Source organism: Henckelia pumila, chromosome 2 (genome assembly GCF_033568475.1).
Source record: "Henckelia pumila isolate YLH828 chromosome 2, ASM3356847v2, whole genome shotgun sequence".
In the NCBI taxonomy this organism is placed as follows: Eukaryota; Viridiplantae; Streptophyta; class Magnoliopsida; order Lamiales; family Gesneriaceae; genus Henckelia; species Henckelia pumila.
The window spans coordinates 104,201,847-104,227,470 of NC_133121.1; the positions used below are offsets into that span (position 1 = coordinate 104,201,847).

The 25,624-nt window shown below is 34.6% G+C and overlaps 2 protein-coding genes across 5 annotated transcripts; both read left to right on the top strand.

Moving 5' to 3' along the window:
• The first annotated feature begins 1,187 nt into the window (after positions 1-1,187).
• Positions 1,188-14,636, top strand: LOC140880109 (polycomb group protein EMBRYONIC FLOWER 2). Of its 4 annotated transcripts, none has more exons than XM_073284223.1 (22): positions 1,188-1,337; positions 2,138-2,218; positions 3,016-3,184; positions 3,354-3,409; positions 3,892-4,006; positions 4,110-4,266; positions 4,353-4,394; positions 5,415-5,554; positions 5,820-5,885; positions 6,003-6,124; positions 6,861-6,925; positions 7,801-7,853; positions 7,937-7,990; positions 8,064-8,123; positions 8,444-8,490; positions 8,643-8,761; positions 9,080-9,251; positions 9,619-9,667; positions 10,511-10,594; positions 13,011-13,090; positions 13,549-13,638; positions 14,311-14,636. In XM_073284223.1, the coding sequence occupies exons 2-22, from the start codon at positions 2,184-2,186 to the stop codon at positions 14,423-14,425; spliced, it is 1,890 nt and encodes a 629-aa protein (XP_073140324.1). In that variant the 5' UTR covers positions 1,188-1,337; positions 2,138-2,183; the 3' UTR covers positions 14,426-14,636. The 4 variants fall into 4 exon arrangements, with proteins under 4 accessions (XP_073140324.1, XP_073140327.1, XP_073140326.1 ...); XM_073284226.1 differs by having other exon boundaries at positions 9,083-9,251; XM_073284225.1 differs by having other exon boundaries at positions 1,208-1,282.
• A 2,543-nt stretch (positions 14,637-17,179) lies between these two features.
• LOC140878067 (pentatricopeptide repeat-containing protein CRR2, chloroplastic-like) lies at positions 17,180-20,100 on the top strand. The gene is made up of 3 exons (XM_073281668.1): positions 17,180-19,209; positions 19,422-19,679; positions 19,808-20,100. The coding sequence occupies exon 1, from the start codon at positions 17,180-17,182 to the stop codon at positions 18,935-18,937; it is 1,758 nt and encodes a 585-aa protein (XP_073137769.1). The 3' UTR covers positions 18,938-19,209; positions 19,422-19,679; positions 19,808-20,100.
• The last annotated feature ends 5,524 nt before the right edge of the window (positions 20,101-25,624 follow it).

Consider the following 25,624-nt stretch of genomic DNA (forward strand, 5'->3'; position numbering starts at 1 on the left):
CCACTAAGGGGTTTATGAAACAAGTTGGCGTTGGGTATCGAAATTTCATGGATCTGATTTATTAGATGAAATGAACAATTTTATTTAGGAGTTTTTAGAAACAAAATTTTATGGACGGGTGTTCTTAGTAAATTTTCTATGTTTCATTTTTTAAATTAAAATTTGTAAGTTAAGTAATAATTCTAATTTTTTCTTTGAACAAAATTAATAACTCTATTTTTAATACATTTTAAAAAGTAACATATTTGTAGTCTGTAGTCTGTAGATATGAAAATTACATAATTATTAAAAAAAATTACATAATTATATTTTTTAAAGATAATTATTGTATCTAAAACGAAAATGAATATTAAAATAATAAGAAATATGCATTTTTTTGTAATATAATTTTGTCATTTTGCGATTTTGGTCTTTTATGTCATCAAATTTTCAGTTTTAATCGTGTTATTTTTTTTTTTAATTTCAACAATTTTAGTTATTTTTCTTAAAAAGTATTTTGTGACACTATAATTCAGCATCATATAAACATTGCATTTGTTTCATGTTAGGCTATGTTGAAACAAAAACTAAAATTGTCAACAAAAAACAAAAATAGCAAACCAAAACTAAAATTTGACAAGATAAAAGACCAAAATCACAAAAAAAAGATAAGGAAAAAAATAATTTTCCCTAAAAAAAATTATAACTAGTTTATTTTTCAAATCAGAATGCATACTTATCTGATGTATTTGGTTTGCAAGTTTGCATCTTTTACTGTTAATTAAGTTTGAGCACCTTACAGAAACTGTTTGTCGGTGTCTTTGTCTGTTTTTTAAATTCCAAAAAATACCATTTACACTCACATTTTTTTTCAACTATTTTCTCCTATCAAAATTTCTACCACAATTTGACTATCTTAAAATTCACTATGCTGATTTTTATGACATTTCAACTTTTCCACCTCCCACGTCTTTCACTTTTGAGAAAAAAAATATGATGTTTGTTCGTTACACACGCAATGTGTGTGCTCCTATTGCTAATATATATGATATTTGTCCAATACATATCCGAAAGTTAATTCTGTTTTTGAGAAAAAGAGTTCATTTTTCAACCCTAATCCTCTAATATCGGAAGAAAGGTTATACTTTAAAGTGTTGTTTTTATTAATTAAATTAAATTAAAACAATAAATATGAAAAAACACAGTCCCCGACATTTACAAGACGATTTTCATACCAGAAAAGGCAAGAAATTAGTTGGAACGTAAAACGCCGTGAACGGGCAAACGCCCCTTTTTTTCGCCGGTACGGTTGACTTTACTCCCGTTGCCCTCTCCACTCGGTGAATATCTCTGCTCCTGTATGTACTCACTTTATTTTAAGCTAATTCCCATAAATAATATTGTTCTTGTGACTCAAATTCTATAATCACCCGCATCTTGAGTCTTGGTGTTTTTTTTTAATTAAAAAAAACCCGGATTTGAAGTGAATCTTTCTGGTTATGTTGATTGAAGACTTAATTAGGGCTCTGATATTCTGGATTTCTTTTTTTACGACGTCTTTTTCAATGGATTTAAGCTGTGAAGCCTCGCATTTTAGTTCGTTTATGCATAGTTAAAGGTATAAAATGTTTAGGGAATTTATGAGGGTGGAACCCAGGTATGGTGCAAATGTTAAATAAAAAAGGGGTCTTTATTTTCGGTAAATTACACGAACTTACTGTTATGAGACGTGTGGAGACCTTTGTCCCGCCCCTTCCCCTGCCCCCAGTCACCATTGCAATTGGTTCTATATCTCAGACTCTCAGTACGAGTTCTTGAACAGGTATGCCGGATTGGAATGTATTCTCATTCTCTAATTTGTTTGTTCACTTCTTCGAAAATTGTGAACAATGATATAAGCACAATTCTTTTTGCTGGCTAAGTGGTCGTGAACCAAATATTGGTCACTTTTTTAGATGGTTTGTAAATATATTTAGCATAAAATTAATATGACTGCATGTAGTGCATGTAATATCGTGTTTGCGAACTCTCGAGAGTAGTGTGTCTGTTACTTTGATTTTCACTCTTATTGAGTGGAATCCTGTAATAATATAGAGAAGGAATTATTATGAAGTCTGTTTTCTAGTCTCACGTTTGTAGATTTTTGGTGGCAATGCAGGTTTTGGTTTAAATATGTGTAAATTTGCCAACCCTGTCTAATAAGAATGCCTGGCATACCTCTTGTGGCTCGCGAAACTGCGTAAGTCTCCATTCAACAAACTTCTGCTTTACTGTGTTGCAGCATCTTCAATAATGATGTTAGACACCCACATGTCACATTCACAAACTGTCGAACCCATGATCAAGTTCAATAGCTGTTTGTCTTGTGCTTAAAACTTTCTTTTTCATGTTTTGGGTACATTCAAATGTTACTATTTGCACCAATTGTTTGGATATCACACAGCTGAAACAATAATGAAAATAATGGAATGCAAGTACCATTTTTCCATGTCCTAGTGTCGGTCACATTATTCTTATGAATGCAAAATAAATGTCAGCCATTTCAATTATGTCGCCAGTTTAAACTGTACATATTTCCCAACTCAATCTATTTTCCTTTATATTTATAACTCGACTGCATTGCTTGCACGGATGATTGACAAAACAATGTTGCGAATTAGAATACAGTAACCTCTCCTGCTCCTTGGGGTTGACTGCTCAATCTTACACACATTTCAACATGGGCTACAGATAAAGTATTCATTTGTAGTGGTTGTGTTTTAAATTTTAAATTATGGGTTGTATGAATGCAATGGATTTTATGTGCTTCAAAGAGAGATTATGAAGTTCCGAGGCTTCTCAATCAAGCTTTGAATTTTAAACCTGAATTCATGCTTGTGGCTCATCTTTTTCTCTGTTTCAAATTTGCCAAATGGCAAACTATGAATGTGCTTTACTATGAATGTGGATCATATGCATTGAGTAATGTCACTGCACCTCAAATGTGATTGTTAGAGATCAGCTAAGACCATCAATGTAATTTAATTCATTGTACAGGAACTTTACTTGCAATTGCAGTCACTCTAGAGGTACAGATCACATGTGCCACCAAGATCCATGGGTGAATTTGTCTGCAGAGGAGCAACTTGCAGCCGAGGAGAGCCTTTCAATTTACTGCAAGCCTGTTGAATTGTACAACATTCTTCAGCGTCGTGCTGTTAGAGATGTATTTTTCTTCCTTATATCAGCCTGCCCTTTTTTATTTAATTCGACTGTGATTTTCTCATTTATCGTGTGGATTGTTTGGCTCCGTATGTCATCATTGCTCAAGTTAGGGGTTATTGATTCTGGTAGTTTGTGTATAGCATTTTTAACTGAAGGCAGTTCTTCTGCAGCCACCTTTCCTCCAAAGATGTCTACGATACAAAATACAAGCAAAACACAAGAAAAGGTATAACTGTTGAATATTTTAGAAACTCTTTATATTTTTTCTGTTAAATAGCCGAATGTCAGATGCTTTTCATCAGGAGAACTTTAAATTTTCTCTTATTGTGCTCTTCACCATGTGGATTATACATCTAAAATTTGATGTATTTTTATGAAGTTTTTCAGATGTCATTTGTCTATATCAAGGCATTATATGGAGAGCGAAATATTTTGTTACAATTCCTGTTTTCTGTAGGAATAAAGCTTTTGTCAGAAGTGCGAGACATCTCCACTTTATCTATAAATTCTCTCAGACAATTTATGTTCACTGCCTATTCTAGTTAGTCCTTGTTGTATAGCGGGCGCTTAACAATGCTTCATTGTTTGATAGAGCCGTTGGTGGGCATCGTGCACGTGTCTCATATAGTCATACCTTTTGTTTGGAGTTTTGGCTTCACTATCATGGTACATTATTGACACAATTTATTTGGTTCTCCTCCTGTTTAGGATTGAAATGAAAATTTCTCTACCATCCACTGTAAATGATGAATCAAGAATTCAAAGCCTATTTCCGTTGTTTATATTATTAGCAAGACCGGTTTACAGCCCTGTGACTGTTGAGGTAGTTTATGAGTTCAGTTCATTTAGTTGGACGCTTCCCTTTTCCACTTTCAGTTGGCGAATCTTCATTATCTGATAGACTGCTACCATTTCTGATTCTGTAGTCTGCGGTTTATCGTGTCAGTCGACCATGCAGACTGGAAAAATGTACAGGAGTTGATGGGAAGAATCAAGATGAAGCAAAATTTATTCTTCCTGACATTACTAAGCTATCGGTTGAAGTCAAGTCTGGATCTCTTTGTATTATGTTTATCAGCTCTGGTACAATTTTTTTTATTTGACGATCAACTTGTATATGTGTCCCTGTGTGGTACTTGGAATTACCCAGGCTTTGCTGCTTTCTGCAGCTGAGTTATTTAAGGAACATGGAGATGGATCATCACTGCCAAGTGAGTTACAGTTAGTTTGAGAAGTCTTTGATATTGTTATGTGGGTTCACTATTTTTTTCTTCATAGCTAAGTTCACTAGAGAAGCTTCTTGTATACACCATGTACACACATTTCAGAAACCTATATTTGCATCTGCCTGCTTAAGAAAATCTGAGGTAGTGATCAGTCAGCTACCTGATGTTTGGTATAGCAACCATTTCCAACAGTGTCCCAGCTATGCAAATAACCAAGAAAATTTGGTTGACATAGTATACATGTTGAACTTTTTTGCTCAGTTTAGAAGGAAAGCATTGAATACTTTTATAATTTCATATACTTACCTCTATAATTGCCTCTCTACAAAATTTTAGGCTGAGGGCCTGCATCTATGACATTTTTAATTAACATCATGGTGGCTTGGTACAATAAAAATAGACTTTTCTCTTACTAACAAGACAAGAGACCTTGAAAAGAAAGTGGCATTTGATTTGCAGTTTCGATAATTCCTCACCAAGCAAGTCTTAATAAAAGTAACTGCTTAAGTTTTAAGAATAGCTTTTGAAAGCTCACATCTGGAGTCATTTTGTTATAGGTTGGAGTTGAACATTCAAGTCAGGACAGCATATGCACTATAACATTTGAGACATATTTATTAGGATTGATTCTGAGTTGGTCGGCAAAGAGACATGTATAGAAATTTGTGGATTTACCATTTGATGACTTTATTTTAAAGGTTGGAGTTCATTTTCTTGAGGTTTGGTTTGTACTAGGATCCGCTGTTGCCGTTTGGTTGCTATGTTTCACAAAAAGCCTAAGATTTTCCTTAAATAACAACATCCTCGAATTTACTTAGATAAATTGGTTTATAAGATACCACTTGTTGGTAAGAGGCAATAACCTAACAATAGCATGTTCTTTTACTTAGTTTTCTCTTGGTAGTTCTAGGTTCTACCCCCCTACTTTGGCACTTTCAATTATTTGTCTTCATTTTTTATAAACATCTTCATCTTCATTTGAATATTATTCTGACTTGGTGATAGCTAATATTGGTGGCCACTGCTTCCTGGGTAAGATTCCATTGGAGTTACTTCACTTATCATGGGAGAAGTCTCCAAACTTAAGTTCTGGGGAGAGGGCGGAGATGCTGTCAACTGTTGACCTACACTCCTGCTTCATGAGGGTAATGATATGCATCTAGTTGATTCGGTTTCAGAAACAATGACGCAAATTCATGTAATTTTCTTTGACTGGGTGAGAGAATGGATTTAGAAAAATGGTTGAGGTCATCGACTTTCTATATTCGTTATTTCTCATGATGTTCCTTGTCTTGTTTTCTAGATTTCATGTGATTGTATGCATTACCTTCGTTGCGATCTACACTCATTTGTAGCTGGTGAAATCTCCCTCTGTGTTTTTGCCTTTATCTTAATTACTCCTTTTTGCAGACGTGCTGTTTCGGAGAAGACAATTGCTTATCATTCCAAAATCCAAATGTTGGACCTGGAACTGTGGTATTCCCTGTTCATCTATCGAAAAAATGAAATTTACTTGATTTATACGTTTGGAAGTTGCTCTGCTATTTGAAATTTTTTTAAATAACTTTTATTTTTTTATTTCCTTCATCATAGGCTATGTTGCAACATTTGCAAGTCAGCATAGCAGCTGAAGAAGTTGGGGCCAAGGAGAGATCTCCTTATGATTCATTCTCATACAGTGACTTTCCTTTCTCTACTTTACCCCACGTCATTAGGTGAATTCCACCACTCACTAACTCTCCTTCTCCCTTCTCTTTCTTGCACGCGAATGCATATCACCAAAATTTTCATCAAAAACATTTGGTTGTAACCGAAAATGATTTTAATCCGACGCATGTCCCCATTGTATTTGAATATAGTCATCAACTTTTCTCAACAATACTGAAATGAATTCAATCTGATCACATTTTATGAAACTTACTAAGGATTTGAATCCTTCGTGACGTATGGTCTATGTTATTTTAATATGGAACAGAAAAGGAACTGTCATCTCTAATGATCTTCTGTTTGTTTTAGATCTCTTCTAACTGTATTAATTTGGAATACACCCGTTTGTGGATCGGATGCAATTAAATTTGGGTCATGTGTACTTTGAAAAGAAAGTTGACTTGTTGCATGCTCACGGCGGGGAAAACGAGCTTGTTTGCTCTTTTTTTTGTCACTAGAAAATGAAATGATATCAGAGTTTACTTGTCTTCAGTTTTGCGGGAGTTCTGCTTCTTTGTCTTGCCCTTCTCTTTCTTTATAATAAGACAAATATAGAATCAACGTCCTAAGTTTTACCCAGAGTTCTGCTTCTGTGTTCTTCACCTCTTAAGTATTTTAAGTATGATTCCTCTTTCGTTTCTTAAGTCATGCACTTAGCTCATTGCTTTTGACGTTTTGTTGAAACTTTGACCTTTTAAATAATTATTCCGGAGTTCATTAATGTTTTGGGTTGGTGCTATCTAGGTTGAGGGCTGGAAATGTTGTTTTCAACTACAAATATTATAACAATAAGCTGCAGAGGACCGAAGGTAATTTGATGTCTTTTGTTTTTGTTAGTTAACTTGAGCCTTGACATTCAGCTGAACGTTCGTCTTGGGTGCAATGTCATTTGCCTCTAGATTGTCATGTCTTGATATTATGCTTTGTGTTTCGAAAGGTTGCAAACAACCTAATTTTTTTTTTTTGATCAGAAACATAAATATTATTAATAATTAAAATAATTAAAGTACAAATTGTGGACCAGTGATCCACTAATCCTCAAAAGAGGTTCAAGTAAATCTAGCTCAAAGTTAAGCTCCAATCCCTATACAAATCTGAAATAGCAAAAGGTTGAAATTCTTTTATATTGTGTAACATAAACAACCTAATTTTCAGTGAAATGAACGACATTTTCAACTATAAACTCCTTTAAAAAAATATTATTTTCTATTTTTTATCTGTGGTTTCCTTTCACTACTTAAGCTGCTTACGCACTCTTCATTTCAAATTCTTTGGGATTGTAAATGACCTAAATATAGCTATCTTACAATATTCCAGAAAAATGTTGTATATATCCATTTAACTAACTGATGAGATATAGAGATTGTGCGTAGGTTTGTGCTCCTTAATTTGCATTTTAAGTACAAAACAGTCTTGTGTCTTCCTTGAGCCTGTGTAATCAAATCCTGTTCTCATACGTTTGGTTGTTCAGATCCATATATTGTATTCATGGTAATTTCCATCTTAACAGAGATCTTGTGTGTCTACTACCTTTCTGAATTATATTTTGGTCTCGTGCCTGCTTCTTTTGTTGAACTGGATGCGTGAAACCAGTCATTATCCAACGCCTTACGCTTTGATAAAAAGTAAGATTGTGTTTCTGCGAAGATTTACAAGAAGCTTGAATTAGTCTTTTAACATGCAGTGACAGAGGACTTTGCTTGTCCATTTTGCTTGGTCAAATGTGCAAGTTTTAAGGTAATTTGTGTTTCATGCTGTTACTTCCTTTAGTTTCTGAAGCATGTGTGAATTGATTCTTGCGGTAATTTATACATTTACAGGGTCTGAGATATCACTTATGCTCCACTCACGACCTTTTTAACTTTGAATTCTGGGTTAGTAAACCTAAATCAATTTTATAAGTTTATGCTATTGTATTTGGATAATGTCCTCACTCCCACTGTGTAGGTAACAGAAGAGATTCAAGCTGTGAATGTGTCCGTAAAAACAGATGCATGGAGATCTGAGGTCAAGCCCCCACTTCATCTTCAGTGGTTCTGTGTAAACAGTAATTATTTTATCTAGTAACTGACTTGTATGCATAGAATAGTGATATAGTATCAGGTGTAAAGTAGAGCATCGAACCCTTCTGCTGCCCGGTTTCAGTTCCTCTATGGATCTTTGTATCTATTACTATCATTAATATATGGTATATTGTAGAATGTATGGGGTTAGTGTAGGAAGAGAGCTTGAAGTTGACTTGCCTAGCAGACATTGTCTGTAGAATGGCTTTCTGGAGAATATTTTCAAGCACTTCATTTGATAACTGTTCGCAATTATCTCTGCAGAATGTTGTAGCTGGTGTTGATCCTAAACAGCAGACATTTTTCTTTTGGTATGCTGTTGTTGTTGTTGTTGTTGTTGTTGTTGTTGTTGTTCTTATATATATTTTGTTTTTCTCAAATGAATCTTGGAAATGCTTTGTATCTTGACATATTCTGTTTGAATTATGGATATCAAATGTAACGAAATTATCTAACTGCACAGTTCCAAAGCACTACAACGTAAGAAATCTAAGAGACGAGTTCAAAGATCAAGTCATGTGCATCCCCTCGTGTTAGATTCAGAATTGCCTTCGATAACTGATGGTCGGGCAAAGGCTGATGGTATTCTTGTCCATTAAGTTTTCTTGGTTGCTTCATTTTGTAATGTTCTTTCTTTCGTGTTTAGATATTCATATTTTACTTTATGTTAAAGTTGAGCTCTGTTAGAGATTGAATTCCTTTGTTTTGTTGCCTAGAAAGTGAGGGTGAAAATCATTTGACACGTACAGCCATCAGAGTCTCCCTTCTACCTTTTCTAAGTAGTTGTCAAAAGGAGAATGAACCTAGCATTCAATTGAACTGTATGCTCTCATTATATACACATGTAAAAGTTTATGTAGATCACATGGATAAGTATGTCTTATATTTTGTTGGGCATAGGAGACAGCGGAGAACGAGACGCCTCTAGTCCCCGAGCTTCATCTGCCACAGCACATTCATATGCAGATCCTGATTGTGTTCAGTCATTACCTGGAAACAATCTTACACCTCCAGCATTGCTACAGTTTGCTAAGACAAGGAAACTATCAGTCGAACGCTCTGACCCCAGAAAGTAAGTACACTCACTGATTTGTATAGAAGATAACAGAGTAGAAGTCATAAATGTGTTGGCTTCAATACCTCTGTTCCACCAATATGTTTACACTTTTGCCTAACTAAGTGGAATGTTGTTAAGTGTCTTGAAAATAGAAAGGTCATACTTCAATGAGAATAGGGCTCGTCTTTACAAGCTACTTTTGCTCATTTATTTTACTCGCAATTAAGTTTAACCCAACTCTGGGGATGTCATAGGAAAAGAGATTTCAGGCATCCTGAAATTCGCAGACAAATCTGACTATAATAGATTGTAGATATGGGTGATGTTTATGATGTAAACATCGAGTTGAGTCATATCTAATTTTTCTTTTTGCCTTCTCCAGTCGTGCACTCTTGCAAAAGCGGCAATTCTTTCACTCGCACAGAGCTCAAGTGAGTTCTACTATGATCTACTATATGTATTTGTAGTTTGTCTTTTGACATGAATCTTTCATGCTTCAGAAACTTCTGTTATCATGTAATGTAAAATTCATGAATTAGGAATCATGAACATTTGACAATGGGGCTCTGGTAATGCAACACTTATAGGTCCTTGATGATGTCAAATTTTTTTATGTTCCAGGAATCATCATAATTAGTGTTCCCACTTTTTTATTTGGTATTGTCGTTGGTTTCAAAATTATCTAATACTGCATGTACTTCTCATTGTGTTAACTTCCATTGGAACTTAAAATTCAGGCAGGTATAAACAAGGGAGGGTTTCTAAGTCTGTTGGCACAAGAGTTTTTGTAACTTTATTTTCTCTGAAATTTACTTTTGTTCTCTGGGGTCTAAATCGGTATTGGAACATTCATGGAGTTCAAATACATAGCCTCGATCCTTCATTCAATTTTCTCTTCAGCGTGCATAAAAATTCCCTTTGATGTTCGGAAAGCACCCATTGAATACATATGAGTGATCTAGTTCAAACACCCGTTTCTTTTATCCTCCCTTTGTTCAAAATCTCCATTTTCTTAGATTTCGCACTATTATATAAATCCTCGGTAATTCAAAGTTTGTTGAGACACAATTAACTCAGGATCACTTAAGTGCTCCTGTGATCTTATTTTGAAGTATCCATTTTGAATAGGCAGAAGTTGGAATACAAAAGTTTTGCTGATATTTCCATATTGACCTTTAATTTTGAATGCATGACAAAATTGTTCTGATGTACATTACAGTAACGTTTGAACTTATTTGTTGATTTTCTACATGTGAAATCTGAAACGAATGAAGCCCATGGCCCTGGAGCAAGTACTATCAGATCGTGACAGTGAGGATGAAGTAGATGATGATGTTGCGGACCTTGAAGATAGAAGGGTATGCTTGGATGTTCTGTGGTTGCTACAGTACTAATTTTTAATTTTTACAATATTTATTTACTTTTTTGAAGATTAATTTTGCATTCACTGAAGTTTTCTCTGGCGTGGAGAGATGCATTGACTACTGAATAATTATGTTTTTTTAGACATGTCAAAGTAAATGATTCTTACGGAAGTAAGCTGTTCATTACCAAGTTATTATGAGTCTGTAGAGGGAGAGAATTTAAGCATTTGATGTTAATACTCCAATTTGAGTACCTCTGCAATTTTTTTCACTTTACATTACATTTGTGAAGAATTAATGGCTTTCCTAGCGCAGGGTTTTATTTGATAAAATTTCAAAATAGTTTTGACACCAGTAGCATAAGTCTTTCGCTCTAGTATAACACCATGGTGTTACTGATCCTTCCAATAGCTTGATATTATTTTCAGCATGCGAAATTTTCTCAGTTCAAGAAAACATGCATGTGAATCTATGGGTTTATGTTTCACTGTTAAAAACTTGAAACCCATGTGCTGCTGAAATAAAAGGTAGAACAGATTGAGACATAAAATGTAGAAGAAACTGAAAATAACCGGGTTAGTTTTCCCATTTCAACTAACATTATATTGTCATGAGCCTCCATTGCACCAATATGGATAAGTTAAAAGCCCAAAGGATTATTCTGTTATAATCTTTTGTAGAATTCTTTGTTATCTTGTCTTTTTTAAGTTTTAAACAATAGAATCATTCCATAGTTAGAGTGATATTTTATTTATGTTAGGATATTATTTTCTCTAATTGTACTCTATTATAAATAGAGCGTGTTTTATTAATAAAATTCATCAGGAAAATTAATCACAATATTGTGTTACGAGATCTAAGGTTCTCTCCTAACGAACCTTTAGACTAAGAGATCGTTAGGTTCTCTCCAACGAGCCTCAAAACATCATGAATTATGATCAGCCCTTAAATCACCCCATAATGTTATCAAAACCCTGGGACCATGACAAATTGGTATCAGAGCCAACTGTTATGGGGGATTTTCACACCTTACAGCAACAATTCGAAGCATTTATCCAGATGTACAATGAAGATAGGGCTGCAAACAAGCGTCGGCAGCAAGAACTCCATGCCCAGCTGGAAGCATTATCCTTAGCTATCTCTGCAACCATAACCGAAGCAGTAAGGGGTAAGGACAAGGGCAGAAGTACTAAGGAGCTGAGTGGCGGCGAAGCCACAAATGGCAGCACATTAGCATTGTCAAACAAGGATTATGGTAGCTGTATGGAAGGTATGGATCACCAGCAAATCAGGGAGCTGCCTGGGAGCGGATCAGCATACGGCAACACATGTGTGCCCAATCCCAGCAGAGGGATGTCCGATCTACTAAGGGCTAAACCAATGCCAACAATTCTCTTGTCATCTACGAACAACAGAAAAAGAAAGGGTGGATTGGCTTCTTTTTATCTTGAGAGCAATGTCCAACTTGGTTTTTTAAAGCTGGAACAAGGTCGTCTATGGTTCCAGTGGGAGGAATTTAAAAACCACCGCCACCTATGCCTAATCTTTGAAATACTCCTACAGCAGCCTGCACTTTTCATATGGTTGAGGACAACCATGATCTCCAAGGGGGGAGTAGTGTCATGAGCCTCCATTGCACCAATATGGATAAGTTAAAAGCCCAAAGGATTATTCTGTTATAATCTTTTGTAGAATTCTTTGTTATCTTGTCTTTTTTAAATTTTAAACAATAGAATCATTCCATAGTTAGAGTGATATTTTATTTATGTTAGGATATTATTTTCTCTAATTGTACTCTATTATAAATAGAGCGTGTTTTATTAATAAAATTCATCAGGAAAATTAATCACAATATTGTGTTACGAGATCTAAGGTTCTCTCCTAACGAACCTTTAGACTAAGAGATCGTGAGGTTTTCTCCAACGAGCCTCAAAACATCATGAATTATGATCAGCCCTTAAATCACCCCATAATGTTATCAAAACCCTGGGACCATGACAAATCCATTATAGTAAAGGTTTGGGCTAAATATGCGCGTGCACATCTGCTGTAGTAGATAAATGGCATGGTTACAATTTAAGATAACCTTCTCCCAGGCGCATCTTGCTTGGTTTTTGGCGGAAGCAATATTATTATCTCACGTGTCACAAGTTTTTGCAAACTTGTAGGCTGCGACAATCTCATAGTTTTGAAATTTTAAAGATAGAGGCTGTAAATAGTAGCATGATAAACGTTGTTCTACTGTCTTGGAGAGTGTAAGCTCCAGGTGATATTAGGTACTATCAGTGGGCTGATAAATTTCCTCAAATATGTTCTTTTCGTATTAAGCACCTTTAAACACAGCAGTCTTTTCAATGTGATTTGTCAGTTATCTACTTCTGTTCATGACTAATTTCGGGATTCTGAGCAGATGCTTGATGACTTTGTGGATGTTACAAAAGATGAGAAGCAACTGATGCATCTCTGGAATTCTTTTGTCAGGAAGCAAAGGTGAGTGACTCCGTTTATTTCTTGCCCCTTTCATTCTGTCCACATAATACATAGCACTTGTCTTCCACCTTATTGATGTCATTTATGATAAGAATCGGATGGCTTTCCTTTGTCGAAGTCCATCAAAATCATTCTCATAAAAGGCTTAGTTCAAACTAAATAACTTGGCTGATTAGTTTTGGTCTTCTAAACAAATTTTGTGTGATTCTTGAAACCCCTAACGAGGCATATATCCATAAATATTATTATTAAATCTCATTTTGTCATTTTCTCCCATTATTTACCATGTTTATGCCGCACAAATTTTTTCTCTATATATACGTGGTGACATAGCTTCTTGTTGATGCGAGCATTAATGTTTTTTACTAATATTGATTGTGTTGTTAAAGCTCAGGTTTGTCACGATATAAGTATTTCTCTGAAATTAGCTAGATCAATTACTTTCTCTTGTGATGCAGGGTTCTGGCTGATGGTCATGTTCCTTGGGCATGTGAGGCGTTCTCAAAGTTGCACGGGCAGGATCTTGCTGGGGCTCCTGCACTACTCTGGTAATTTTTCCTGCTGTGCAGATTCTTGATCACAATTAACTTACGTGTAATTTCTCCTTTTCTTCATATTCCCCAATGTTTCAGAAAAATGAGGTACAATGAATCATTTGTTTTGTGCTGCCACATTTTTTAGGCTATAGTTGGTTTTGGAACACAATTAAAAATATATATTAGCATCTGAAGTCGCGCCAACTTTAGCACTACTGCCAATTTCTTGTCTAGTTGTCCCGTTAACAAGCTAACAACTGTGGATACATGCTTGCTTTCACTGGTCTGTCTGTGTTTCCTATGTACATCCTACCATTTGCTCGGCCACTATAGACACTTTCTGTTATCGGAATAGCTAGCCGACCAACATTGGATTCGAAAGAAATACATCATTGTTATGTAACATTAGTAGGAAGCTCTACCAAAAAGACACTAGTGTATCCTCCCAAACTCTAAGTACCATTCCAAGAGCTCTTTTGGATATGGAGACTCAGTCACCTAACCTTTTCTTTATGAATTTTTTTATATGATTGGTTCCATATTATTGGATCAAAAGTTTTATATAGTAACAATGGTGGAAATCAAATATAGTATATCAACTTAAGCACCATATGTTTCGATCGTTCTATATAGTTTGGAAAATAAAAGTTCCATTGATTTGTTGTATCTTGATGGTTTTGGCAGGTGTTGGAGATTATTTATGGTCAAACTTTGGAATCACGGTCTTCTTGATGCTCGTACCATGAACAACTGTAATCTTATACTGGAACAATTCCAAAGCCAAGATACCCATCCATGAAAATTTCAAAGAGCTTCGTTGTAGGATAATATGATTGCTTTTAACTTATTTAAAATTGGGAGCACATGCAAATTTGGTAATTTGGCCAGCTTGGGCTTGAGGTTTATTTAGTCATTGGGGATGATATTTCTATAATTTTTATGTCTACTCTTCAGTTATAAAAACAATTTTAATCATTATGAGTACAAATATATTCATTTACTTTGTTGCATATGACAATTACATTGCTTCGCTTCCAAAAGATGACTTCTATCTCGATAATGAAATATATATATATATATATATGTGTGTGTGTGTGTGTGTGTGTGTGTGTGTGTGTTTCCTCCATGTATATATAAGGATATTTTTGCTACTCGGGAAGTATAAGTTTGGGGTCAAATGCATAAACAAATTTACATGTTTGATTGTAAAATATATATTCCTTCTGTCCCATATATATTTTTCTATTTTCATTTTCACACAGATTAAGAAAAAGTTATTGGAAAAGTAAATTTTATATAGACTTTTTATTTTATCCCTATTTAATGCATTAAAAAATGATTGCACAATTTTCAAAGTGTAGTTAATAGGGATATATTAGTAAAGAAGTGTAAAAAAATATTTTAAATATGATATATGACTATATATTAGGGACAAACAAAAAAAAAATGTGGACAATATAATTGGGACGGAGGGAGTAGTACTTTAAACCCACTACTTCAGAACATTTAGATTATTTTTTATGCATGTGGGCAACTAGAAGTGCAAACGAGTCAAGTTATTCGTGAGCAGTTCGGTCAAAACTCGAGCTTGAGCTCGATTTGATCGAGCTCGCGAGCTACTCGATAATATATATATAATAATGCATATAATATTATATATATTATTTATTTATTCATATTTATTTATTTAAATATATATATATTTATTTTTCGAGTTCGAGCTCGAGTAACTCGAAATATACACGAGTCGAGTTCGAGTATGAAATTAGTTACTCGATCGAGCTCTAGCTCGAGTAGACAGATATAAGTCGAGCTCAAGTAATATGATACTAGACTCGTCTGCATTCCTATCAGGGCAACATTTTACACGTTTCATTAACAAATTTATCAATTTCGCTCTCAATTGATGGAGTTTCTTTTATTTGGATCTTTTTGATCTTTTGTTATGTCCATTTTATACTACAATTATCTCTGTAGACAATTAAATTGTCAACCTTCAAATATGGCAAGTACGAAATAATTAAATATCAATAAAACAATTAGATATTTTTGGAAAGATTAAATTCCTAAAAAATAAATAGTTAATTAATTGATATTTTAATATATTTTGTGATCAAATCAAGATTTTTAAATCAAGATTGCATCTTACACAAATTGGAAGAGAATACTGATATTTTTAGTATTTGAGATCAAATCTTGCATCAAATAGAAGAAAATACTAATATTTTTAGTATTTAAAATTAAATCTTGTGATTAATGGAAGATAATCACCAAATAAATCAGGAGGAGTCAATCAAATTGCGACACCTCATCAAATCGAAATGGTAAGAATCTGCATCCTTCAGCTATAAATAGGGGGCAGATGACCAAGAAAAAAACACAACAAAGAAGACTGAAGCAAAGAAGTAGAAGAATTCAAGAATTTTCTCTCAAATCATATTTAAGAAGTTCAAAACGCAGTTCAAGGCGTTCTTTTTCAAAATCATCAAATTCGAGAAGATCAAGACGTGATTCAAGGGATTAATTGCGTTCTTCTTCAAATATACTTAAATTCATTCAAATTCAAGAAGATCGTGTTCTTCATCAAATTAAAGAAGTTCGTATTCTTCATCAAACAAATCAAATTCAATAAGATCGTGTTATTCATCAAATTCAAGAAGTTCGTGTTCTTCAACAAATAAATCAAATTCAAAAAGATTGTGTTCTTCATCAAATTCAAGAAGCTCGCATTCTTCATCAAATAAATCAAATTCAAGAAGATTGTGTTTTTCATCAAATTCAAGAAGTTCATATTCTTCAACAAATAAATCAAATTCAAGAAGCTCGCATTCTTCATCAAATAAATCAAATTCAAGAAGCTCGCATTTTTCATCAAATTCAAGAAGTTCATGTTCTTCAACAAATAAATCAAAATCAAGAAGATCGTGTTCTTCATCAAATTCAAGATAACAAATTTCAAGGCGCGATTCAAGGAGTTCATCGCATTCTTTCCAAATTTTGAAGTTTAATTCGATATCAAGGTGTTAACCCATCGAATTAATTTTATCAAGACATCAAATCAAATCTCAAGACATCAAATCGTCTTTCAAGAAGATCAAATACTCAAGAAATTCAAATCTATCAAGAAATTGTCATTGAAGAGGAAAATCAAGGGATTATTTAGAGATTACATCCACTAATCTTTATTTAATTTCTCAAATTCACTTTGTATCCATTTTCTATTTCTTAATTTTAAGAAATAAAGAATTTTGAGCTACAATCTCATTAAACAAATTAATTTTCAAACTAACCTTCAAATGACAATAATATTCTCGTCTCACCAACAAATTACGTCTATTTTTTTTAAAAAAAAGAGTTAAATATTATCAAATTTAATCATTCAAAAAAATATTAATTGTTTGTGCACTCAGTGTGTGCATAAGTTACAACTTTCATATAAAATGTTTGAACATTTGTTTGTTAGTCAACGACGCGAATCAAATTAGTTATTTTTATTGAGCCTATATACTTTGATATAATAAATACTAAATATTTGTACAAGCACCTTTTTCAAATGCAACGGTCAATAGTGCAATTTCCCATCTGCACTCGAAATTACACCTATCTTCTCAAGTCTTGTATAACTAGAAAAACCGTTGAACCCGGAAAGCAGCTCCACGCACAGTTGTGCGTCAATGGCGTACTCCAAGATGCAAGCTTAGCCACAAAACTCGTAAATCTTTACTGTGTGTGCAACTCCTTGACATATGCGCACCACTTGTTTGATAGAATTCCAAAAACAAATATTTTCCTTTGGAACATTTTAATCCGTGGGTATGCGTGGAATGGCCCTTATGAAGTTGCGATTTCTTTATATTACCAAATTTTTTATCATGGGCTTGTGCCAGATAATTTTACTTTCCCTTTCGTGCTCAAGGCGTGCTCGGGGCTGTCTGCGATTAATGTGGGAAGGGATATTCATGATCAAGCGAAGAAAACCGGGTGGGAAACGGATGTATTTGTTGGGGCTGCAGTTATTGATATGTATGCCAAATGTGGTTGCTTGAATGATTCTCGTCAAGTGTTTGATAAGATTGATAATAGGGATGTGGTATTGTGGAATTCAATGCTTGCCGCTTACTCGAAAAATGGGCAACCGGAAGATTGTTTGAAGCTGTGCAGTCAGATGGTGTTTGTGGGTCTTAGGCCAAGTGAGGCTACTTTGGTAACTGCTATTTCAGCTTCTGCCGATTTAGGTGTCATCATTCAAGGGCATGAGCTTCATGGGTATAGCTGGAGACTCGGATTTAAGCTTAACGACAAGGTGAACACCAGCCTAGTGGATATGTATGCTAAAAGCGGTAATTTGAGGTTTGCAAGGCTTTTGTTTGAAGAATTATTGGAGAAGAGGCTTGTTTCTTGGAATGCAATGATAACCGGTTATGCGATGCATGGTCATGCTTATGAAGCGCTTAATATGTTTAAGATGATGCTTTCTAGAGAGCGTCCTGATCACATAACTTTTGTGGGTGTTCTTTCAGCCTGTAACCATGGAGGACTTCTACACGAAGGGCGGATGTACTTTGACTCGATGATTAGAGATTATCACATCGAACCAACTGTTCAGCATTATACCTGCATGGTTGATCTTCTCAGCCACTGTAACCAGTTTGATGAGGCGCATCATTTGATTATGGAGATGAATGTTTTACCGGATTCTGGTGTCTGGGGTGCTTTCCTCAATTCATGCAAGATTCATGGGAAGGTGGAGTTAGGGGAGCTGGCGTTGGAGAGATTGATTGAACTCCAACCAGATGATGCAGGAAACTACGTGATCCTATCAAATATTTATGCTCGAGCTGGGAATTGGGAAGGAGTTTCAAAGTTAAGAAAGTTGATGACCGATAGAAAGATCAAGAAAAGCATTGCTTGTAGTTGGGTAAAGGTGAAAAATAAGATCCATGGATTTGTATCTGGAGATACTTCTCATCCTATGTTTGATCAGATACATGCCGAGTTGGAAGAAATTGGTGATTTAATGGCTGAGGCTGGATATGTCGCAAATACAACCCCAGTTTTTTTTGATGTTGAGGATGACGAAAAGGCTGAAATGGTTAATAGCCATAGTGAAAGGCTAGCCATCGCCTTTGGTTTCATTAGCACACCTTCTGGGACCAAACTTCTGGTAACCAAAAATCTTCGGGTTTGCGAGGACTGTCATGTGGTGATCAAGCTCATATCGAAGATTAAAAAGAGGGAGATCACTGTCAGGGATGTGAATCGGTACCACCATTTTAAAGATGGCGTGTGTTCTTGTAGGGATTATTGGTGATTATTGTGGGATAACCATAGTGTTTCCCTTTCTGATACGAGAAACCCGTAGAGAGAGAAACCATATTGTTTGAGAGGCTCTCATTTAGGTTTCCGCCTTATTAGATAAGGTTGTGTAGGATTATATCTCCTGACATGAAGCGAATGATGGTTGGAATGTGTAATTTGAGGAGCTACACTTGAATAAATGTCTATCATGACATGCTGATTGAAGAGTGTACTCGAATTGCCTACACTTGTAAACACATCATTCTAATTTTAAAAGGAGAAAAAGTAAGAAAATATCATTTTCTATATATTCTCAATTTTTTTAAAATTTTCAAAGATCCTGTTATTATTTTTATTAGAATGGCATTTTAATTCTTCTGTTGTAATGTCTATCATCATTGGATTAGGTATGATTGATCAAAGAAAATTGTTTTGATCAAAGTTTATGTTAGAGAGAAATAATTTAAATAAATTTGTTGGTCTTGATATTTCAACAGAGTGCATTGTGCTCTTTCATCTATTCATGAAGACTGATTCGAAACAAGACTATGTTGCTGAGAGTCCAAACTGAGGCAAAGTTGAGGAGAATGTCTCCTCTTCTACTGCTGTCCACTGTTGAAGATGAGCTACCCGAATCAGCTACTCCGCTGTTACGTAGACGTGCTGAAATGCAACCCTTCAAGTTTTGAAATCTGAGAAACAGCGGCATTGCTGATTAATGGAATTTAATAGTTTCAGCACAGCAACCTCTTCTGGTGAGTGAGAGAACTGAACTTTCAAGCTTCCTTTCTTCACATGTTTTCGTCCCTGGTGGCGTCGTTCAAAATCGCCTTAAAAAAATAAATAATCCCTATTCATTTTCCTCTGGCAAAATTTTTTTCAGTGTAACTCAGAATCTGAAAAATATTGGAATACTTGTGTTTTCCCCGTGCAAGCAGCAGGCAGAACTTGTTTATCTAATGCTACATCATTCAAGGTTTATCTGAGTGTTCCAGAAGGTGATTTGTTTCCAGACATTAGCAAACAGGAGTCTCCGTTGCAGATTTTGTTCGAATTTTAGGCCTAATGAATGTAAATTATGAGAAGTTCCTGTCAGATGATCATATGTTTTTTGATTCAGTATTTGATTTAAAATTACTTTTTAGAGTGAAGAAGTCATGCTTGAATTAATTGAAAATCAACCCCACAACGGCCATTGCAAATTGCAATACCCTTTTATAATTCGAGTTGCGAAATTGTTATACTTTAATTCATAAACTATATTATTGTTGTGAAAAAGTAAAAATTTACGGTAAAAAGTGAATACTCCAAAACTCAAAATTTATCAAACTCTACACTTTATAATATTTTTCTCTCAATTCAATTGTATTTTTCATCACAAATGAAGACCTATTTATAGATCCACATTTGAGATTAGTCCAAAAATAAATACATCATCATCTACATCATCACACACTGATTTTCCACATTTTACAACTCAATATTCAACATTCAACATTCAATATTCAACATAATATTAATAATAATAATATTTTTCAACACTCCCCCTTGTGATGATGATCGTGATATGATGACTGTCTTCATTACGTGTTTTATACTGCCTCGTTAAAAACCTTACTAGGAAAAACCCAGTGGGATAAAAACTATAGTAAGGAAAAAAGAGTGCAGCCACGTAAACTCCCCCTCATGTTAACATGAGTGATTCTTCACATATTCCGCAGATTGCGCATCCCAATGTTGTATATATGTTTTCTGAATATCGTCGTGGGAAGTCTCTTTGTGAAGAGATCTGATGAGTTCTCACTTGATTGAATATAACAGATATCAATATCTTTATTCTTCTCAAGCTCTTGAGTGTAGGCAAAGAACTTTGGGGATATATGTTTTGTTCTGTCACTTTTGATGTATCCTTCTTTCATTTGAGCAATACATGCAACATTGTTTTCATACAACGTCACAGGCTTCTTGTCTACTGATAATCCACAAGAAGTTTGGATATGTTGTGTCATTGATTTTAGTCAAACACATTCACGGCTTGCTTCATGTAGCGCAATAATCTCAGCGTGATTTGATGAAGTTGTTACGAGTGTTTGTTTCTGTGAACGCCAAAAAATTGCGGTGCCTCCACGAGTAAATACATATCCGGTTTGAGAACGTGTCTTATGTGGATCAGATAAATATCCAGCATCAGCATAACCAATGATACTTTGATTGGTGTCTTTTGAGTACAAAAGTCCCAAATCTGTTGTTCCTCGTAGATAACGAAATATATGTTTAATTCCGTTCCAGTGCCTCTTTGTTGGATATGAACTGAATCTTGCCAATAAATTTACAGCAAAAGATATATCAGGTCTAGTGCAATTTGCAAGATACATAAGAGCACCAATGATACTTAGATATGGTACTTCTGGACCAAGAATAACTTCATCATCTCCACATGGACGGAATGGATCCTTTTCTATGTTTAATGATCTTACAACCATTGGAGTACTTAATGGATTTGATTTATCCATATTAAAACGTTTAAGGATCTTTTCTGTATAATTTGCCTGGTGAACAAAAATTCCACATTCTTTTTTTTTCGATTTGCAAACCCAGACAATACTTGGTTTTTCCAAGATCCTTCATTTCGAATTCTTCCTTCAAGTACATCATAACTTCTTGAATTTCTTTATTCGTTCCAATGATGTTTAAATCATCAACATATACAGCAATAATTACACATCCGGATGTTGTTTTCTTGATAAAAACACAAGGGCATATTGGATCATTTACATATCCCTTTTTCATCAAGTGCTCATTTAGCCGATTATACCACATTCGGCCAGATTGCTTTAACCCATATAATGATCTTTGCAATTTTACAGAATAAAATTCTCTGGGTTTTGAATTTTGTGCTTCAGGCATCTTAAATCCTTCAGGGATTTTCATGTATATATCACTATCAAGTGATCCGTATAAGTAAACTGTAACAACATCCATAAGACACATTTCCAAATTTTCAGACACTGCCAAACTAATCAAATATCGAAACGTAATTGCATCCATAACAGGAGAATACGTTTCTTCATAATCAATTTCAGGCCTTTGAGAAAAACCTTGTGCAACAAGTCTAGCTTTATATCTGACTATTTCATTTTTCTCATTTCGCTTTCGAATAAAAACTCATTTGTATCCAGCAGGTTTTACACCTTCAGGTGTGAGGACTATAGGTCCAAAAACATTGCGTTTATTCAGCGAATCCAATTCAACCTGGATGACATCTTTTCATTTGACCCAATCATGACGAGTTTTACATTCACCAAAAGATTTTGGTTCATGATCCTCATTTTCATTTACGATGTCACAAGCCACATTATAAGAAAATATCTCATCAATATCTTCTATGTCTTTTCGGTTCCATATTTTTCCAGTATTAATATAATTGATAGAGATTTCACGATTCTCGTCAGTTTGTGGTTCTGACAGAATATTTTCATCATCAGGTGATTCTTCTGGAACACCATTTTCTATTTTATGATCGTCGTGTTTCTCTATGCCTTTTCTTTTCCGAGGATTTTTATCCTTGGAACCGACTGGTCTTTCACGCTTCAAGCGTTTTATGACATCATGAGTGTCTTCAATTTGTTTCTTTGGAATTTCAATTCGAGCAGGGGCATTTACAGCATGTATATATGATTTTGTTACCCCTTTTGTGTCTGCAAATGCATCTGGCATTTGATTTGCAATTCTTTGCATGTGCACAATTTGCTGTACATCTTTCTCACATTGTTTGGTCCTTGGATCCAAATGTAACAATAATGGTACATACCATGTGATTTCTTTTTCGATGTGTTTCTTTTCTCCCCCTAACACTGGGAAGATTTCTTCATTAAAATGACAATCAGCAAAGCGTGCTGTAAACACATCGCCTGTCTGAGGCTCAAGATATCGAATGATTGATGGACTATCATAACCGATATAAATACCGATTTTTCTTTGTGGACCCATTTTTTATCGTTGAGGTGGTGCAATAGGCACATACACCATACATCCAAAAATTCTCAGATGAGAGATATTTGGTTCTTTACCAAATGCAAGTTGCAATGGGGAGAATTTATGATATGCACTTGGTCTGATGCGAATTAATGCCGCAGCATGTAAAATTGCATGTCCCCATATATAAATAGGGAGTTTTGTTTTCATAATCATTGGTCTAGCAATCAGTTGTAGACGTTTAATCAATGATTCAGCTAATCTATTTTGCGTATGAACATGAGCTACAGGATGTTCAACAGTGATTCCCATTGACATACAATAATCATTGAAAGTCTGGGATGTAAATTCTCCAGCATTATCAAGTCTTATTTTCTTGATTGTATAATCGGGAAATTGATTTCACAATTTTATTATTTGAGCCATCAATCTTGCAAATGCCACATTCCGAGTTGACAATAAGCATACATGTGACCATCTGCTAGAGGCATTGATCAATACCATAAAGTATCGAAATGGTCCACATGGTGGATGAATTGGCCCACAAATATCACCCTAAATACGTTCAAGAAATATGGGTGATTCAGTTTGGATTTTAGCTGGCGATGGTCTTATAATAAGTTTTCAAGAGAACATGCTTTACATTGAAACTTATTATTCTGAAAGATATTCTGGTCTTTCAATGGATGACCATGCGTATTTTCAATAATTCTTCGCATCATTATTGAACCAGGATGTCCCAATCGATCATGCCAATTTGTTAATATTGAATAACTATTAACCACCATATTTGATTCGATTGGTCTTATATATGTATAATGCAATCCAGTAAGGAGCATTGATAATTTTTCAACCACATATTTCTTTTCTGATTTATATGTAGTAAGACACATATATTTCTGATTTTCATCAGTTATCGTCTCAGTATCATACCCATGAGAGTATATGTCATTAAAACTCAACAAATTTCTTTTCGATTGTGGTGAATATAAAGCATCATTTATCAGAAATTTTGTACCATTAGGTAACAAAAAATGTGCTTTTCCACAACCTTCAATCAAGTCTACAGGACCTGATATGGTATTCACCATTGTTTTTGTTGGTTTTATTTCCAAAAAATATCTTTCATCTCGCAGAATAGTGTGTGTTGTACCACTATCTGGTATGCAAATTTTCATGATATTATTTCCATGTTTGCTCATAGCATTTTCCATATCAAACTTCACAAAAAAATGCAATAAAGAAAAATTAAGTACAATACAAATGCAAAATATAACATGCTTTATAATACAAGAATGCATGAAAAATACAAATTTGTTACAATGTAGTCCCACCAATATTTTAATCAATGTCTTCGAAATCATTCAAAAAATCTGCAGCATTGAAACTAGTTGAACCAATTAAACGGTCACTATCTTCAACAAAATTTGTCTCTTTTCCTTTCTCCTTTGTCGATTCTTTATAGAGCTTACATAGGTGCTCAGGGGTTCGACAAATATGTGACCAATGTCCTGGAGTGCCACATCTATAACAAACACTCTCAGTTCTTTTTGAGTGATTTTCATTTTCACTCGTATTTTCATGCTGCCTTTTTGGTGGATGGTTCGTGACGTTTTTTTGAGATGAGTTATTAAAATAACTATCACGATTATTTTCATATCCACGGCCGCGACCACGACCGCGATAATTTTTACGTCCACGCCCATTTCCTCGACCTCGTCCACGACCAAAATCTGGTCTATGCCTTTGATTTTGGTTTTCATTTTTTATTACGACATTTGCTTCAGAAAATGTCGTTGATCCAGTGGGTCGAGATTGATGATTTCTTACTAACAATTCGTTGTTCTTTTCCGCCACAAGAAGACATGCGATTAGTTCGGAATATCTCGAAAACCCACGCACTCTATATTGTTGTTGTAGAGTTATATTCGATGCGTGAAAAGTGAAAAATGTTTTCTCAAGCATTTCCATCTCTGTGACTTCAAGTCCACAGAATTTCAATTGTGAGACTATTCGATACATCGCTGAATTATAATCACTGACTTTTTTAAAGTCTTGGAATCTTAACATATTCCATTCATCACGGGCGGTCGGGAGTATAACTTCCCTTATATGCTCAAATCTTTCTTTCAGCCCTTTCCATAAAATCATTGGGTCTTTTTCTGTGAGATACTCACATTTCAATCCTTCATCAAGATGTCTACGTAAAAAAATCATAGACTTTGCCTTTTCTTGTGAAGATGATATATTATTTTCTTTTATGGTATCACTTAGACCCAATGAATCAAGATGCATTTCTACATCGAGAATCCATGACATGTAATTCTTTCCGGTGATATCGAGCGCAACGAATTCAATCTTTGTCAAGTTTGACATGGTGGTACTAGAAAAATAACAATGCATTTTATTAGTTAATTTCTATTAGTATGACAATACAAAATAATGGAAGAACGTAGATTACAAGTGCGTATATAAATAGATAAAAAATCTGTGGTGGAAAATCGCCGGTGAATACAAAACTCGTGAGCATGATGATCATAGTCGTTATGAAAAATATCCTTATAAATGTCATCATCTCCATCTTCGAAAAAACCGAGGATAAAATATTTTGAGAGAAAGAATGAATTTTGGTGTGATTGAAAATGAGTTTGAGTGATCATATATATAGGCAAAAAAACTAGCCGTTTATGACCGTTTGTGACCGTTGGGGGTAAGAAAAATCGAG

Excerpts from the sequence above, each read along its gene's own strand:
- LOC140880109 (XM_073284223.1), top strand. The coding sequence starts at position 2,184 with ATGCCTGGCATACCTCTTGTGGCTCGCGAAACTGC. Across the intron at positions 3,185-3,353 it reads AGCGTCGTGCTGTTAGAGAT|CCACCTTTCCTCCAAAGATG; the intron begins GTATTTTTCTTC and ends GTTCTTCTGCAG. Across the intron at positions 5,886-6,002 it reads ATGTTGGACCTGGAACTGTG|GCTATGTTGCAACATTTGCA; the intron begins GTATTCCCTGTT and ends CCTTCATCATAG.
- LOC140878067 (XM_073281668.1), top strand. The coding sequence starts at position 17,180 with ATGCAACGGTCAATAGTGCAATTTCCCATCTGCACTCGAAATTACACC.